Raw genomic sequence first — 18,090 nt, 5'->3', positions numbered from 1 at the left:
TACCTAACGCGATAAACAAGAGCAGGATTGCACTGTCGTTTATCTCTTCCCCTCCCTCTTCACACACACACATGAGCGAGCGCGTGCACATACATACATACACTCGCAGATTTGCCAAATTTAGTGTATGAACAGGGGTAGACATCGTTCATTTTAAGTTCGCTTAAACTGGACGCTCTCGAGGTACCTCGTGATTCATCTCTCGGCATTTTTTTACTATTTTACGGTTCTGTGTTTGCTCTCCAAAAACTGCATGGGACATCGAGTGGAATTTGTCAATACGATGTGTAGTTAACAATGGAATAATCACACAAGTCGGACAGCTATGACGCAAGGCAAGCAAGATTTATGATTCATATCCCGACGACGACGAGATCATCACAGCCGGTACGCAGTCACGCAGTTCTGAAACTAGCTGCTTCCTTCTTCAGAGGAACGAAGCCAACAATTCACCTTTCAACTAAATTGTTTGAAAGTATTTTCTAACGGCTATTGTCATTTTTACTAAGACGTTTCCGGATAAGTGACCTTGTCTCATGTTTACAACAGAAACGTTTCGATCGCTGTTGCGAGTACCTTCATCAAGGCGATGTATTCAATTTTTATGAATAACATGACGATGCCGTCAAGTTCCATTGAAGGTTCACTATGGTGAACATATATCTGGCTAGCCGGACGGGAGTTTCAACGCCGCTTCAACCGAATACCAGTCGTTTACCACCAAGTCACCTCACTTCGAGGAATCTAAGAAGACGCCTCATCAGATGAAAGGACTGTTCTTTTCTCATGGAGAACGCCAGCAAGCCTAAAGCTTATGATGATGAATTGATGATGAAAACTTCTACATCTGGTCGATAAAAAGGGCAAAGGGGTAATTAGGGTTTAACATGCAATCGGCGATGCAGATGGAAGATTACGGTTGAACGTCCCATCGAGTCTAAGGTCTCCAGAGATGGAGCAGAAGCTAGGATTGGGGAACCTAAATCTGGGTGGCCGGATGGGGATTTCAACCGCTTTCCTCCTTGCCATTGCGCCATCTCACTCGGTCAGTCAACTGACGAGATCATCAGAGACGGATGCCGTCAGTGTCGAGCATAGCACAGACTACATGATAATTTAATTGGACAAGCATGACCCTTCACCAGACGGGAGGACATGAAGGACAACTTTCCACGGCTGGTCCCGGCGGAGGTTCGAGTCCTCCTTCGGGCATGGGTGTGTGTGTTTGTCCTTAGGATAATTTAGGTTAAGTAGTGTGTAAGCTTAGGGACTGATGATCTTAGCAGTTAAGTCCCATAAGATTTCACACACATTTGAACATTTGTACAACTTTCCACGAAGCAGGAACAAGCAAGCAGGACTAAATCTATCTTAATGATGATGAATAGTTGATGATTATGGATGATGTATAGTGAGACATCATAAATAATAGACAATGAACTGATCGATGTCGGTTGATGGATGATAACCAATGACGATAGTTGTGGTGATGATGGTGGTGACACTGATGACAATGAATTGTACTTACTCTGGATATGAAAAGCGGAAGGAAGATTAAGAGTTTCGACCAATCGACGTCAGCATAGAGAAAGATTCTTTTCATTCCAACATCATTCAGATGGAGTTAAGGACGAACCCAGCGAAGGGAAAAGAAAAAAATTTGGCAAGCCGAGCTCGCATCCTACTCTGCCCAGCAGACGGATGTATCAGTTTAGTATCAGTTTCATGGAAGCCAGAACATGCGATGTGTGTTGAGCAGTAGCAAGTCTAAGGCGAGCCATTTGTAGTGAAATGTCAAAACTACTTCTTCATTCACCACGAAACTAACGTGAATGCCCCTCTCTCCAACCCCCACCAGTTTCCCTTCTAGCTCAGGTTTTGGGTGTGCTCATGGAAGAAGCAGTATGATAGATGGACAAATATGGCGGATGAAGTCGGCAGAAGTCCACCTCAACAAAAAATTGCAGTACTTTTTTAAAGATCATCATGTTCGCCGTAGATAATAAAATTATTTATGTTTAAAATCCAGTACTGGTATTTCGGCACTGTGACCATTGTCAAGAGCAGTACTGCGAAACTGTGCTTCAGTTCAGAGTGGCCATACAGCAAAATTGCAACAGTGGTTATTGTAAATACATAATTTGTCGTGGGAATGCAGACTTTGCTTGCAAATTACACTGATGCAATAATCTCGGGTTATTACCCGAGTCGTATCGTCCTATTGTCGACACGTTTCAAATAGTTTCCTACTCGTCATTTTCAGCCGAAAGGTCGTCTGGTTCGTTCCTTTATAAGCTTTGGACCGCAGCCTCCTCTGCGAAGCGGACAGCGGGTGACACAATCGCATGCCTCCGGAAGAGATGTAGCGACCTGTGTTGGAAAGTCCAGGAGTCGGGTCTCTAGTCTATCTATTCCGTTCATAGTGGCGGAGGCAGGACCATCCCACCGGGTGAGGGGGGAGGGGGGAGGAAGGCAAGCCTCTCACCAGCGCCCGCGATATGTCTTCCGGTGCACGCGACTGGCCCATCCGTTGGGCCCTCGACAGAGAAAGCTGTGGCCCAGCATCTATAAAGGAACTAACTAGAAATGAACATGACGCTTTGCCTGAAGATGTTACCTCTGAAACTCGTCGAAACGCTGCGGCAACGCGACGCCACGACTCGACTGATAAGTCGAGAATATTTCAGAAACAAGTAACTGAACAGACGAAGGCGATTATGGTGCCCGTTAAAAAATTGTACACGATTGTGAACCGCAGCCACGAGAAGTTGATCAGTCCCAGTAGGGTGCTGTTTTAGACGAGGTAGTTCGGATGTGATAAGGGGTGGGATAGCCGCACCTTGCGCTGCTGCGCCGCCTGCTGGCGCGCCGCCAGCTGCCTGAAGAGCGCCGCCGGGTCGTGCAGACGCTGCCGGCGCCTGGCGTCCAGCACGGCGTCGCGACGCCCGGCGTCGCCTTCGGCGCTGGGCGTCGTGGTGGCGGTGGGCCGGCCCACCAGCAGCGCCGGGTGGTACAGCGAGCGCCTGGTCGACGACTCGGTCGACGTGGACGTCGGCTCCTGCGTCACGGTCGTCGACGGCGCCGTCGTCGTAGTGGAGCCCTGTTTGCGCGTGCGCGGTATCACCTGTCGGGACGGAGCAATGCGTCAGGCCGGAACCTTCACCGATTTATTTCCGCGCTGCCGCTCAGTGATCAAAATTCGAGTATTGTAGCAAATATTTGACGGGATTCAAGACTTGCGAGCAGATGGAACTGAACACGTTCTTCGTAATGGGACGAAATCGACAAATGTCATGTTATAGTGCCGGTACTGTTTACAGAACGATCGGTAGTCACAAAATATTATTCATCATCTCGAAAAATGGAAAATGGAGATGACCATTTGGCGTCATTGGCCGGGAGGCCCCTTGCGGGGCAGGTCCGGCCGCCACATGTGCAGGTCTTATTACATTCGACGCCACATTGGGCGACCTGCGCGTAGGATGGGAATGAAATGATGATGAAGACAGCACAACACCCAGTCCCTGAGTGGAGAAAATCCTCGACCCAGGCGGGAATCGAACCCAGGCCCGGAGGACGGCAATCCGTCATGCTGACCACTCAGATATCGGTGCGGACATCTCGAAAAATTCAAGGTACCTAACTAATTATTATGTAGATTGTCATCATATCCAGATGGTTAGCACCACACTAACTTTGGTGCGAAAGGACTACGTTTGATTCCTAGCACCGCCTACACAGGCAATAGGGCTGGAGGGGTTCGGCCATTCGCTGATCAAAAGTCGCACGACAATAGATCCCTTCTCGTTCTACTTTGCAGAGCGCATTCGGTTAGTTGGACTAGGCTCTGAGTGGTATTTATGTTTCAATTTATCTTTTGTTTTATGACGCATACACTCAGACTGAAACGACGAAGGAAAATTTTAGCAAGGCCGGAATTAGAACCCGAGTCTCCTACTCAGATGCGCTAACCATTACGCCACCCTGTCACAGTGGCTACGCACAACTGCACGAACAACCCTAGCATGCCTCCCTCCTTAATCAAAATTCCTATTCAAGTCTCCACCCACTTTGTACTCTCCCTAAACTCGAACAGTATTGCAGAGGTTCTCCAGTGTATTGGATTAGCACCTTAGCATCGAACGAAACAGAGGATCCTAGCTGAAACCTTGGCACAAGGGCTTTAATCAAACTAAATTATATGGTTCGAGAGACCTTTTCAAGTATTAAACGTCTATGATGAACTGAGGAGACGAATTTAAATTTGTACCAAGGCCAGGATTCGAACCTGGGTCTCTTGCTCACTAAGCAGATGCGCTACCCACTATCGCAGAATGGCGTAGTAGTTAGTGCATCTGCTTAGTGAGCAGGAGACGCTGATCTTGGTACAAATTTTCATTCCACGCTTCAGTCTGCATCTAATCATAGATGTCTGATACTTCAAAAGATCTCTTGAATCATATGGTTTCATTTGATATTTTTTGTTTGTTTGTAGTTACACAGAATATCTGCAGTCCTGATATGCATTAGAATCCTCACACCACAGCACCACAGCACGAAAAGAAAATGACGCAGCCCATTGATAATTTGTGGGTAGGCTGTTTCGCTGACTATTACATCCTCTACCAGCGTGCGAATGTTATGTGGTGCACACATGTACGGATGGTTATAGTTAAAATGCAGCTACTCAAGGAGCTCCAGTGTGGGCTATAATTATCGTATGGCAGCGAAACTTGGAAGATAAGCTAATGCGTTAATGTGGAACCAAGCTGTAAATAAAATTGGTTTCAATTGTGTGCATCAGTTGCAAATCTGCCGCTGTTTACTATCTGTATGACTGTATGACACCCACGCTGTCATCTGACAAGTTGGACAATGAAAAATACAAAGGAGACACATAAGATACTGAACAAAGTGGGGGGCAAAAAACAGTAGACACAGAAACAAGTGACACGAAGCCGTTCACACTCGATGAAAAAACACTACAAACTGTCGTCACGGCACACAAACACTGTCAACTTCGACGGTACAGGTGAACGAAGGAGCGTGACGGTGAAGAACACGTTTTCTTTTCCTTTGTTGTTATTTAAACACCTTACATAAGGTGGACGAACGTCAAGTTCAAAATGGTTCAAATGGCTCTGAGCACTATGGGACTTAACATCTATGGTCATCAGTCCCCTAGAACTTAGAACTACTTAAACCTAACTAACCTAAGGACAGCACACAACACCCAGCCATCACGAGGCAGAGAAAATCCCTGACCCCGCCGGGAATCGAACCCGGGAACCCGGGCGTCGGAAGCGAGAACGCTACCGCACGACCACGAGATGCGAGCTGAGCTGTTAGTGAAACTGTTTTATGCGAACAGCAGCAATTACAGTGCTGCATTGTGAGAGTATCACCGACTGAAAAGTCTGAGGAGAGGCCAATTGTCGTTAAATGGTTTAAAGAAGATGATAACGAAACTCGAGAACACAGGTGAGCTTGGTGTGGCTCTTGAAGAGGAAGGCGTCCTATTCCGGTATGAAATGAAATGATCGTACGGCATTGTTGGCCGGGAGATCCCATGCTGGGTGTTCGGCCGCCGAAATTGAAATTCCTTTTTAGCTGACGCCACTGCGGTGACTTGCGAGTCAGTGATGATGAAATGATGATGAAAGACACACAACACCCAGTCATCTCGAGGCAGAGAAAACCCCCGACACCGCCGGGAATCGAACCCGGGACCCCGAACGCGGGAAGCGAGAACGCTACCGCTAGACCACGAGCTGCGAACAGTCCTATCCCGGTGGAAGTTATTGACGGTTCATGCTGTAACCAAGCATGCAGCACGTGCCCCGCGAAATGCTAGTGCTTGTGCAGTGTCACGAGAATGCATCTCAAGCTGTTCCTAAATATAACACCATCTACCACATTGGGTGGAAAGCATTGTATTTCGTCGGACCACTTCGTCTTCACAGTACCTAATAACACTTATTTTTTAAAGTTTCTAGCGTCATCCTCTGTTTATTGCAATATTTGTACTTCGGAATAATCGTAACTATGAAGAGTCTACGTCGAGTAACTAGAACAACACATTGTAATTGTGAGAGGCGACAACAATACGAAATTATTCGAAAGATCGTCGGTTCATATCCCCGCCAGATCTTCCTTATTTAGATTTTTCGTCATTTCCCTAAATTGCTTACAGCAAGTAGCATCATGGCTCCTTTGAAAGGGCACATGCAATTTCGTTCCCCACCCCTCTCCAATGCGAGCTTGTGCTTCGATCTTTAACGACCTCGTCATCGACGGGAGCTAAACGCTTGTCTTCCTTTTTAGTGGGTTATTGAGGAAAACATACAAAGAAACAAATGAAAGAGAACTGCCATCAACGGATGTAGAATGGTATGTGGATACTTCAAGAAAAAGAAGAACAAGAAGATGTAAATGTGCTGATGAAACTACAAGAGAGAAGCAGTCGGACCTTGCGGCACGTCACGGAAATTACGAGAATGAGCGTACATTATGGAGAAACAGGCTTGAAAATCCCGTCTGGCCATTCTGGTTTTCCACGGCTTCCCTACGTCACTTGAAGTGTCTGCCACATTAGTTTCTTAAGAACACCGCCAATCTCAAGCGCCATTGTAGTCTGATTATTTTAGTGCTCGATCGCCACAACAAGCGTTATTAAGGAGAAGTTTATATGACAAAAACTGAACACTGACCACACCGATTCTAAAAAAAAAATAGGTGACATTATTAGAAAAACAAAATTTAATTTTGCATAAAATTGGGACGAAACTAGTTACGTCCTGAAAAAAAGAGATTATGAAGAGCCTAAGCGTAAAATGGAATTATTGTAGGGTAACGATTCCCAACCTGAGGTTAATTACTCCCTAATGGGTACAATGTAATTTTCTGAGGGGCAAGAACAAAAGGTTTCAACTGTGTTTTGGTCATAAAACTGAAGTGTTTTCAAAAGATCGTTACTATTATTACTATTTCGCATGTTTGTAAGTGACCAACGAATAGTCGCGCGGGATTATCCGAGCGGTCTGAGGCGCTGCAGTCATGGACTATAGGGCTGCTCCCGCCGGAGGTTCGAGTCCTCCCTCGGGCATGGGTGTGTGTGTTTGTCCTTAGGATAATTTAGGTTAAGTAGTGTATAAGCTTAGGGACTGATGACCTTAGCAGTTAAGTCCCATAAGATTTCACACACATTTGTCATTTGACCAACGAATACGTCGTTGTCAAATACTAACATTAACGTGTGACACAGTGTGGTATAGATTACAGCTTTTGAGACGAATTCATCAATATCTTCTTCATATACTCCACCCTCTACGCACATACCTCGTAATACGCCTCTACGACTGTAAAATTGAGACATTTGCATCACATACGTTTAAATAACTCGTGAAAATGCGTTCTCCTAGCTGTAGGTATTTCCCTCAATAGATCACAAGTTGCTTCTTATTCCGCTTCGCAACAGATAAACGAACAAATAGACAGAACAACACAACAGTAACTATATAATGGCTACTATATTGCTGTAGAGCCTACTCACTATTATTGTTATTGTTGTTACCATTATACACGTATAGGCCGATAAAGGACCACGCGTTGCGTCTAGGCGATGTGAGTTTTTCTCAAGTGTCAAAGTACTTTCATCTCCTCACTATGTAGTTTCTTCTTTTCTTCCGACTTGTGCCTCTCTTGAATTTCTTGACCTCTTGACTCACATTCCACTTGAGTATTTTGTGGTTGAATGTTTGTCTCTCTTGTACACGATGGTTATTATTAAATTTCTGATACATTACACGACCCGCATGAAAAACGGGTGATCGTAGGGCAATGAAACTTTGTGGAAACAGTTGTAAGGACATGTGGAAGAGAAATAACGAATAATCCATTGAAAGAAACACATTTTAATTTCGACATAGGAATGGAACGTTTGTTAAAAAGAAACACATTTTAATTTCGAAATGAGAGGGTAACATCTGTTAACTGCGTAATACGGTTACGTTCCAGGTTACAAACGTTGCTCGGTTGCACGATCGTCTGACTCAACGACAGAGTCGAACTGAACTGGATATTGGTCTACTGCTGCCCGAAACATCTGAGGCGGAGGCTACCTTCCTCACTGTGTTGATCTTTATCCTCCAACGTGTGTTAATGTCCCGTCCTTCAGAAAACCCCACAGCCAGTAATCACACAGGTTCAGATCTAGCAGCCATGCAGCTTGAAATGATCGGCAAATGACTGGGTTTTCACCAGATGTTCTTGAAACCCTGGTGCGGATAGAAGACCGCCCCGTATTCCTTCAATACGCCGCTATTGACTAAGAGCAGAAGCACTGTTGCTGTTGTTTTAAAACTGCACCTTTACGACTAAAGCTCTGTTCACTTTGTCGAGATCCATGTCGACTGTCTGCAACTGTAATGTATACAGATGCTTGTGGTCGACCCCACGGTGCCGTACCAGTACCGACGCCTAACGGCAAGTCATGACATTAACAGCACTAACAACGAAAATCCTACAGCGCACAGTCTGAACGTCATTCCTATAAGGTTGCGTACTCATACGATAGTTTCCCGTCTACACTGGCTGAAGTAGAGGAAGTTTAATTATAACCACCTTTTATATCCGTATCTGTTGTACCAGCTTCCTTCCAGCCTTTTATGACCTCGGTGATCCACTTCATGTTCTCAATGCGCTACATGTACTCAAAGATCTGTTTAGTTTGCCGGGTGTCCGGCATTCTCTTGAGATTCCCATTAAATTTCGGTCGACCTTTCTTCATGTCATGTGCTACCCGTAAGTTACATATCTGTTCAGTCTCTTGTTTGCTCCGCAGTCTGAAACCTTCAGCTGTCTTGCTGCACCCCAGGATTTTTCTAATGATTCTTCTCTCTAGGCTCTGAGCACTATGGGACTTAACATCTATGGTCATCAGTACCCTAGAACTTAGAACTACTTAAACCGAACTAACCTAGGGACAGCACACAACACCCAGTCATCACGAGGCAGAGAAAATCCCTGACCCCGCCGGGAATCGAACCCGGGAATTTCTTCTCTCTAGTTTCTTGATATTTTAAGTGCATCTTTCCGTTGCATGACCAAAGTTTCTGATGCGTCTAAGGTTTCTAGCTTGATGTTGTAATGTCTCACTTTTACAATTCATGATACGCATGATTTATTGTAGATGTTTCCAGTCTTCTCGAATTCTCTAATCGTCTTTTGATTTCTCTGTTCGTATGTACACATTATTATTATTATTATTATCATTAATACCAGTGGTCAGACACGAAGTACTGGCAGCCAAAATCTTCCAGTTTCTGACAGTTCAGAAGTAAGGAGTCAAGCAGGAAAGTGATTTGCTAACAGTAGGTATAGTACTCACATTTTAACGTGTTGATTTTAAATGTGGGTGCAGGTTGTGGGCGAATCAGGTGTCACTATGGGTACAATTGGTGCAGTGTTGCATATTTCATAACTCCTGTGGATGGTTACCTTTCTTCTCTGAGTACCTGTGGGTAGCACTTGCGATGCATTGAGAATTGCTTAACCATACTGTAAATAAAGTTTGTTATAAATAACCAGACACATCGTTTCACTGACTCCTCAGTGCGTTATTTAATAAAACATCTTAGAAATCTAAACGTAATTTAACTTCCATCAGTTTAAAAATTTAGGTCTTCAAAGTTTAGTTAGGCGATAATGTTCACGATTGGTGGGCCGGTACTAGCTAATATCTGATTACGCTCATGGGTAATGGTCCTGGTTAGGTTGAGAACGACTGGTGTAAACGGTAACTGTTTATAATATACCACCGTGCTGTAGGGGAAGTCGAACCGTTCGATATAGGATACTTGCTATCAGGGACCGAAGTCACCTCTGATTGGCCTACAAAAGTCAGGTAAACAACAGCGCATTTAAGCTGCGCGAGATTTTCAATATCCTCTCGTTCTCTTAAGGGCCCTTAACACGCTCTTAGCTTTCTTCATTTTTTTTAAAGAACTCGCGTTCAAAGAAAATTGTTTTTCATTATAAAATTTAGTTAGGCGGTGATGTTAACGTGGGATGATGGAGTGGGGGATAGAGGTGCAGGGGGGAGGGAGGGAGCAGAAAGGGGGACGGCGTACCATCTTATATCTTACTGCTGCACTCAACGCTAATGGTGCCAGTATGGTTGGGAGCAACTGCTGTAGGACGGATCAAGCTATGCACAGGAGAGGTCTTCTTTCCTCATCTCATACCCTCCCCAAAACCTTTCAGAAAAAAATTAAGGTCTTTTCAAATCGATCTCGCAACCTGCCTCACCACACAGAAGAGTAGATACACTATCTTTTTTACTTACCCACTCACAGTTGCACGTTACCTATCTAACGGCTTCCAGAGGCAACATAAATTTGATTTCAGTGGTACAATCAGTGACCAAATTTAATAATTTAATATGCTCTCATAATTTACTCATTAAAAGGTATAATCTTAAGTTAGAAATATAACACACTAAGTGAAGTAATAAAGCAAATGTGTACATGTCTTGAGGGAGCATCCACTGTCTGATAATGAGAGCACTTTTTTGCGATATATTCAAATGTTCAAATGTGTGTGAATTCCTTAGGGACCAAACTGCTGAGGTCATCAGTCCCTAGACTTACACACTACTTAAACTAATTTATGCTAATAAAAACACACACACCCATGCCCGAAGGAGGACTCGAACCTCCGGCGGGAGGGGCCGACTTGGTGATATCTTTAAGACATTAACTCATTTCTAAAGGTCGGCCGGTGTGGCCGAGCGGTTCTAGGCGCTACAGTCTGGAGCCGCGTGACCGCTACGGTCGCAGGTTCGAATCCAGCCTCGGTCATGGATGTGTGTGCTGTCCTTAGGTTAGTCAGGTTTAAGTTGTTCTAAGTTCTAGGGGACTGATGACCTCAGAAGTTAAGTCCCACAGTGCTCAGAGCCATTTGAACCATTTGTAAAGTAATCAAATATATGATTAAAACTATTTTTACAGCAGAATTTTGCGTACTCATTCGATATTGGGATCCCAAAACAGCGAAGAGCGATATTCAGTTTAGCGATATGTATTAACGGGGACAGTAGAACACGAATAGTGCACAGTATTCCAGAGGCGACTGAGTAGCGCTGCTGCATGGCCGTAACAGACAGAGCGGGCTAGGGAGCACAGAAGACCGTTTCAAACGGGCAACGAAGAAATTTTTACCGTCCCTGTTAATACATACATCTCTAAACCGAATACCGCATTGGATTGATCTGGGACCCCTCCAACAAATAGGTACGCAGAATTCCGCTTTAAAAACAATTTTGTTTGTATCGGATATTAACCGATGCTTTCCATTGACACAGAGACATTAGCCGTTGTATGAAAGACGTGATGAGCAGTATTGGAAATGGAAATGAACGTTTGGCGTCTTTGGCGGGAGACCCCTTACGGGGCAGGTCCGGCCGCCTTGCTGCAGGTCTCATTACATTCGACGCCACATTGGGCGACCTGCGCGCCGGATGGGGATGAAACGATGATGAAGACAACACAACACCCAGTCCCTGAGCGGAGAAAATCCCCGACCCAGCCGGGAACCGAACCCGGGCCCGTAGGACGGCAATCCGTCACGCTGACCACTCAGCTATCGGGGCGGACATGAGCAGTATTTCTTTGGGCTGATTCCACACACCGAGGGAGGTGGCGCAGTGGTTAGCACACTGGACTCGCATTTGGGGGGGACAACGGTTCAAACCCGTCTCCGGCCATCCTGTTTTAGGTTTTCCGTGATTTCTCTTAATCACTTCAGGCAAATGCTGGTTCCTTTGAAAGGGAGCCGATTCCCTTCTCCATCTTTCCCTAATCCGAGCTTGTGCTCCGTCTCTAATGACCTCGTTGTCTACGAGACGTTAAGCACTAATCTCCTTCTCCTGATTCCACACGGCAAGAAATACTCTAAATATCTGCTGAAACACGAGATAAAATGCACCCGTCGATTCTTGGGATCGACACCCGGTACATACAGGGTGTTTCCAAAATGATTGTAAAATTGAGAGAGCTCATAGAGTGGTTCATAACGAGTAACTCTCACTTAGCAACCCATGTACGCATTCCTTATCGTTCGGCGCCAGGCGTCATTCAACAATAACGCACACCGTCGGGGAGGTAGGCACACATCTCACCATGCTTGTCAAGATAGTAGCGGGTCTGCAGGGCAACGTTGTCAGTTTCTTTGTGACATCAAGGTAAAACAGCTACAGAAACTGCTCGAAATTACACCCTCCTGTTTGAATGCGTGCGTGGAACGAAGCCTTAGTGAAGGTTGCCCTGTTTCAATCACACCTGGGAAAGTGGGGATTGCATCAGAGGCTGCCATAAATCGCGCTATTAGTTCTTCATTTGTCTCGTTAGACGTTTCGGAAGCAACAGATTTACGGTGTCTCCGGATGAAGAAAACAAATGGGCGTCAGGTTGGGAGAACGCGCATGTCATGCCATCGGCCCACCACGCTTTCTCCAGTTCTCATACAAATGATTACGCACCGCATGAGTGAAATGTACCACAAGCGTTGTTGCACGTTGAGTGGAATATGTTCCAGCAGCTTTGGAAGTGTTTCCCTTAAGAAGATTAAGTATTTTTTTGCGTTCAGTCATAGGGGGAGCATTTATGGCTCAGTCAGATTAGCGCCAACAAAACCAACCCAAATATTGAGGGCTATGCGCCCTTGGTGCCCACGAACAAAGGTAGCTTACGGATTTTCCCGTGCTCACGTTGCTGCCGAACGCACTGTCCCTTGTTAAGGATGCCTCATCAATAAAAAAACTACTGGCAGAAGTCAATGTGACGTGACAAATCTTCCGGATTAAGGGCTTGAACTATGTATAGGCGGCAAGGGTGCAAGTCACTTTCATTCCACACATGCAAGACCGCAAAATCGCTTACACCCATTTCCCGAAGAACACTTTGCGATCTTCTTGAGGGTGTATTTTACAGCAGGTCTAACGCCTTCTCTTCAAATCCTGGTGTAATAACTATGCGTTGACGATAGCATCCATCCAGCCTTCGCACCTGTATCACAAAACAAACTCATCTGGTTTCGCTGTAGTCCTTAAATGCAAATGCGCTATTACGATACGTTGTCAGCGAACAACTCACCTCAAGTGCCTTGCGGCCTGTGGATGGCAGAGAACGTGCATGGATCTGACACTCGACGATTTGGAAACCGCTGAACGTAGAGTCATTGAGCAGCGAGAGCATTTCCATCTGCAGCCCCGTAAGCACTGTGCATTTTCTGCCCTTTCTTCCCAAGGAAAGCGCTCCATTTATCGTCTGCTCCGCACAGTACTAAATACAAGAGTGTCCCCATTTATTGATACACTGACACATGGCGGACCACAAACTGCAGCATTCACAGGTGCCGTACTCTTTGCGACATCATATGAAACCAGTATTTTCACTGCCAAACGCATTGATTTCGTGTCCCAGCAAATGCTGGAAGAAACTGTGTGGTATGGTCCCACCCGGAATACCTGCTACCATATCGACTCGGATGGCGGGTTGTATGCCTAACTTCCTAGCGATGAGCGACGCTGTTAAATGACGCCCAAATGGATATGGGTTGCTAAGTGAAACCTTTTTGTTGTGACTCACTTTACCAGCCCTCTCATTTTTTACATTCATTTTAGAGGCGTGGGAACTAGAGATGCCATCAGGCTACTGAGAGTGATAGGGGAGAGATACATGGAGAAGAAAAGGAAGGTGTATGTTGTGTTCATTTATCTTGAAAAGGCTTTTGACTGTGTCAATGGGACAAACTGATGGAAATCCTAAGGAAACATGGAGTTGCCTGGAGTAATAGAGTATTTGAACCAGAGAGCGGGAGTAAGAATAGGAGGTGTGATGAGTGAAGAAATAGAACTGGGCAGAGGTGTAAGACAAGGCTATTGTTATCACCAATACTGTTCAATATATATCTGGAGGAAATTATTAGTGAAAGTTTTGATGTAAGGAGAGCAGCTTGTCTAGGGGGTCGGAGAGTGGAGCGTATAAGATTTGCAGACGACATGGTTGTGATGGCAGAGAGTGCAAGAGAGATGGAACAAATGTCAGAGGATCTAAACACAAAATTAGAAGAATGTGGAATGAAGATTAACAAGAAGAAAACGAAAAGCATGGTAATTGGAGGAAAGAGGAGAAACTAAAAATGGTTCAAATGGCTCTGAGCACTATGGGACTTAACTTCTGAGGTCATCAGTCCCCTAGAACTTAGAACTACTTAAACCTAACTAACCTAAGGACATCACGCACGTCCATGCCCGAGGCAGGATTCGAAACTGCGACCGTTAAGGTTCCGGCCGGCGGGGAGAAACTACCATATGAAAATAGGGGGAGAGGAAATAGAGCAAGTGAATAACTTCAGTTACTTGACAAGTGTAATAATGGATGATATGTATTGCTCAACAGAAGTTAGGAAAAGAATTGCAATGGCAAAAGAAGGATTCGAGAGGAAACAGAAATTACTTTGTGGACCCCTAAACAAAGATCTGAGGAAAAGACGTGCCAAATGTTACATCTGAAACGTTGAACTATATGGTGCGGAGGCCTGGACATTGAGGAAGGAAGTTGAGAGAAGATTGGAGGCACTAGAGATGTGGATTTGGAGAAGAATGGAAAAAGTGAAATGGGAAGACCGAGTAAGGAATGAAGAAGTATTAAGAAGAGTTGAAGAAGAAAGAAACATGCTGAAAGTCATCAGAAAGAGAAAACGGAACTGGATTGGACATTGTTTGAGGAGGGACTGTTTATTGAAGGAAGGAATAGAAGGAATGGTGGAGGGAAAAAGGGGAAGAGGAAAAAGAAGATATCAAATGCTGGACAATATAAAAATGAAAAGACTAGCTATGGACAGACAAAAGAGGAGGAGGATTAACCCATGACAAGACCTGCCGTAAGGCAGAATAACATACTAATACTACTTTAGAAACAGGCTGTATGTACTGTATTACGCCAATTGTAGACGGGTTGGTTGGTTTGTGGGATTAAAGGGACTAGACTGCTACGGTCATCGGTCCCTGTAGACGGGTGAAAGGTCGAAACGCGTCTTGACAAAAATAAAGTTATTTGGAAAAGTGCCTGGCTGTTGTATTTCTGTAACTAATGTAATCTACAGCAACATAAATTGCATAACTTAATATTGTGGATCTGTGTTTGCACGACTTCTTTTTCTAGTTTTGACCAGTACTCTCTACTGCAAGAATATCGGGCATTTGTTTCTAGTCGCTCTGTGAGTGAAGCGGTAGTTGCTGGGTTGCCGTACCTGTATGACCCCCGGCCGCGGCGCCGGCGTGGGCTCCAGCGCGTTGCGCAGGCCGAACTGTCGCAGCGACGGCCTGACGACTCGTGACGTCAGCGGGTGCGCAGCCTGCGTCAGCGGCGGCTGCTGCCCAGCCGAGGTTGCGTGGGCGGCGGCGGAGGCGCGGTCGTTCGTCTGGAAGCCCGTGCCGTTGCTCGCAGAGTACGAGACGCGTTTCAGAGTGCCGCTCTCGTCGATGAAGCCGAACATGCCCTTCACGTTGCCCTGCAACGAAACCAGCATTATGACACGGATTTCCCACATGAGTATTGCACTTCCTTGTACAGTAGTCCAACATAAATAGTGGCCGCGTATGACAACCTTTCTGAAGACAGAGCAGCTCGTATGTAGGAATGTATATGGTGTCTAAAAGAAGCTTTCTTGTCAAAACCAGCTTTTCCTACAAGTTCACCGAGCGAGGTGGCGCAGTGGCTAGCACACTGGACTCGCATTCGGGAGGACGACGGTTCAATCCCGCGTCCGGCTATCCTGATTTAGTTTTTCCGTGATTTCCCTAAATCGCTCCAGGCAAATGTCGGGATGGTTCCTTTGAAAGGGCACGGCCGACTTCCTTACCCGTCCTTCCCTCCTCCGATGAGACCGATGACCTCGCTGTCTGGTCGCCTCCCCCAAAAACAACCGAACCCCCTACAAGTTCAAGAGATCAGAAGGCAATTGAAGTGGAACTCATGTTGACGCTACGTTGATTTACAGAACCGTGACATAATAAACTAGGTCCGTGCGTGTGGAATATCTGAACAGATACCTGATTGCATTGAAAACTTGCTATCAGATAGTACTCACAAGGGAAACATAGGCAGAACTTATTTTCTGAGGGAGGGGCCACTTACTTGTCTCCAATTTGGGTGTCTCAGCAGTCATATTATAAGAATTTTACAGTTCATAGGCATCAGCATGATGTCATTTGAGGCAGGCATTACATCATGGGCCAGTACAGGCTTTTGGCGTGTTGTGTTCGCCTGCATAACGACTGATGTACACCCCTCTACAATTCTCGGTAGATTCTGGCACGAAATGCCTTCGTTTATTTGACTTAGGTGTGGCCAGTTGTACTCTACGGTGCTGCTGTAGTCTGGCGGCGCCAGGCGTGCTATGTACATTCATTCTGTTGGTGGTTCATAGACTGCAACGTTGTGTACAGTACGATAGCGCACGCAGATGGTGAAAATGCGGATATGAACCTCCTTCACGGCACAGCAGAAGGGAATGAACGAGCAGCAAGACGACGGTGAATGAAAAAATTTCCAAACAGAAGAATACCAAACAATTAGACTCTTAGAGCTGTGGACAGGGGTTTAATAGAATATGTCATTTGTGGTGTGCCACGGTTAGGTCAGCCTCAGCTGAAAGGAAAGGGTTCTGAAAAAAATCCTGGAAGTGGTAGATGAAGATCCGCCGTATAAGTGCCGCTGTAGGTGTTACTTAATCAAATGTATGGCGCCACATTTTACCGGTAGAAGGTAAAAGAGCTGACACCTTTAGGCTACCCTACACCTCAGAATTTCTGCAGGGGTTACTCGAGCACCTTGCTGATGGTCGCATATGCGTCGAGGTTCTCTCAGCAGCGGAGGTTAAATACCCTGTATACGAGTTGGAAGCAATGACACTTTTATTTGGCCTGGAGAAATAAGTTCTATTTGAAGCACAGACATTTAGTATTAGAAACTGACAATCAGACGCTACGCTGGGTATTGGCTAGGCCTCCTAAAACTGGAAAGAGAGCATACTGGGCAGTTCTAATTTCAGATTTCCATTGTGTTGTAAAGTACATGAAAGGTTCTGACAACCATCCGGCCGATGTCCTGAGCCGTATGTTTAGCGGGGATCAGAAGTCTACTGAGATCATGCAGTCAGATGGTAATCACTACTGTAGTGCAGCTACACTAATCGATGCCTTCGGGATCCAGAAGAGCAATAGCAGCGGGATCAGGCGCCCAAGAGTATTAAGGATCAGCTCCTTAGTGGGAAATGAGTAGCTGCGTATCATTTTAACAAAAGTTTCGCATTTATTGTACTAGCTACAACGGGAAGTTAAAGATGTGTCTCCCCAGAGAGTTATTCCAGCCTGTATTTAAGTATCTTCATCATTCCTTGTGTAAGAATAGTTCGGTTAATTTTAAGACCATTATGAAAATTGAAGAGCATATTACGTGGCCATCCCTTATTTCACATGTTAAGAAGTTGGCCAATGAATGTCAGGGTCGTCGATCGGCCAATCCCAGTCCCAGTAGACACCGTGATTTGTTGCTCTCTAGTCGGGAAGAGAGTCCGATGAACAAATTATTTCTGGATTTTTTAGGTTTGTTTCCACCTACTAAGAGTAGCAATAAGTATATTTTCCTTTCGAAGGGTGCTTTCACCTGGTTTGGTTCAAATGGCTCTGAGCACTATGGGACTTAACTGCTGAGGTCATCAGTCCCCTAGAACTTAGAACTACTTAAACCTAACTAACCTAAGGACATCACACACATCCATGCCCGAGGCAGGATTCGAACCTGCGACCGTAGCTGTCGCGCGGTTCCAGACTGTAGCGCCTAGAACCGCTCGGCCACTCCGGCCGCTTCACCTGGTTTACCTGGCATGTCCCAAGCAGACGGGTGATTGTGACTATGATGATACAGCATTTTGATAAAAAAATTTCTCACCTTGGGCTTCCCAAGATATTAGTCAGTAATAATGCACCTATCTTTACTTCCAGATAATTTAGCAAATTCTGTTTTG

The 18,090-nt window shown here is 45.4% G+C and overlaps 1 protein-coding gene across 1 annotated transcript in view; it reads right to left on the bottom strand.

Annotated features, from left to right (window-relative positions):
* The window catches only part of LOC126235483 (uncharacterized), a 111,110-nt gene that overhangs the window by 52,998 nt on the left and 40,022 nt on the right, over window positions 1-18,090 (bottom strand). The window contains exons 3-4 of the mRNA XM_049944204.1: window positions 15,313-15,573; window positions 2,840-3,124 (exon numbers count right to left, since the gene is read on the bottom strand). Of these exons, the coding sequence (XP_049800161.1) occupies window positions 2,840-3,124; window positions 15,313-15,573 (546 nt within the window). The remainder of the gene's footprint in view (window positions 1-2,839; window positions 3,125-15,312; window positions 15,574-18,090) is intronic.

This window comes from Schistocerca nitens, chromosome 2 (assembly GCF_023898315.1).
Source record: "Schistocerca nitens isolate TAMUIC-IGC-003100 chromosome 2, iqSchNite1.1, whole genome shotgun sequence".
Lineage (NCBI taxonomy): Eukaryota > Metazoa > Arthropoda > Insecta > Orthoptera > Acrididae > Schistocerca > Schistocerca nitens.
Note: the sequence above shows the minus strand (reverse complement) of the source record. Positions and strands in the feature narration are given on the sequence as shown.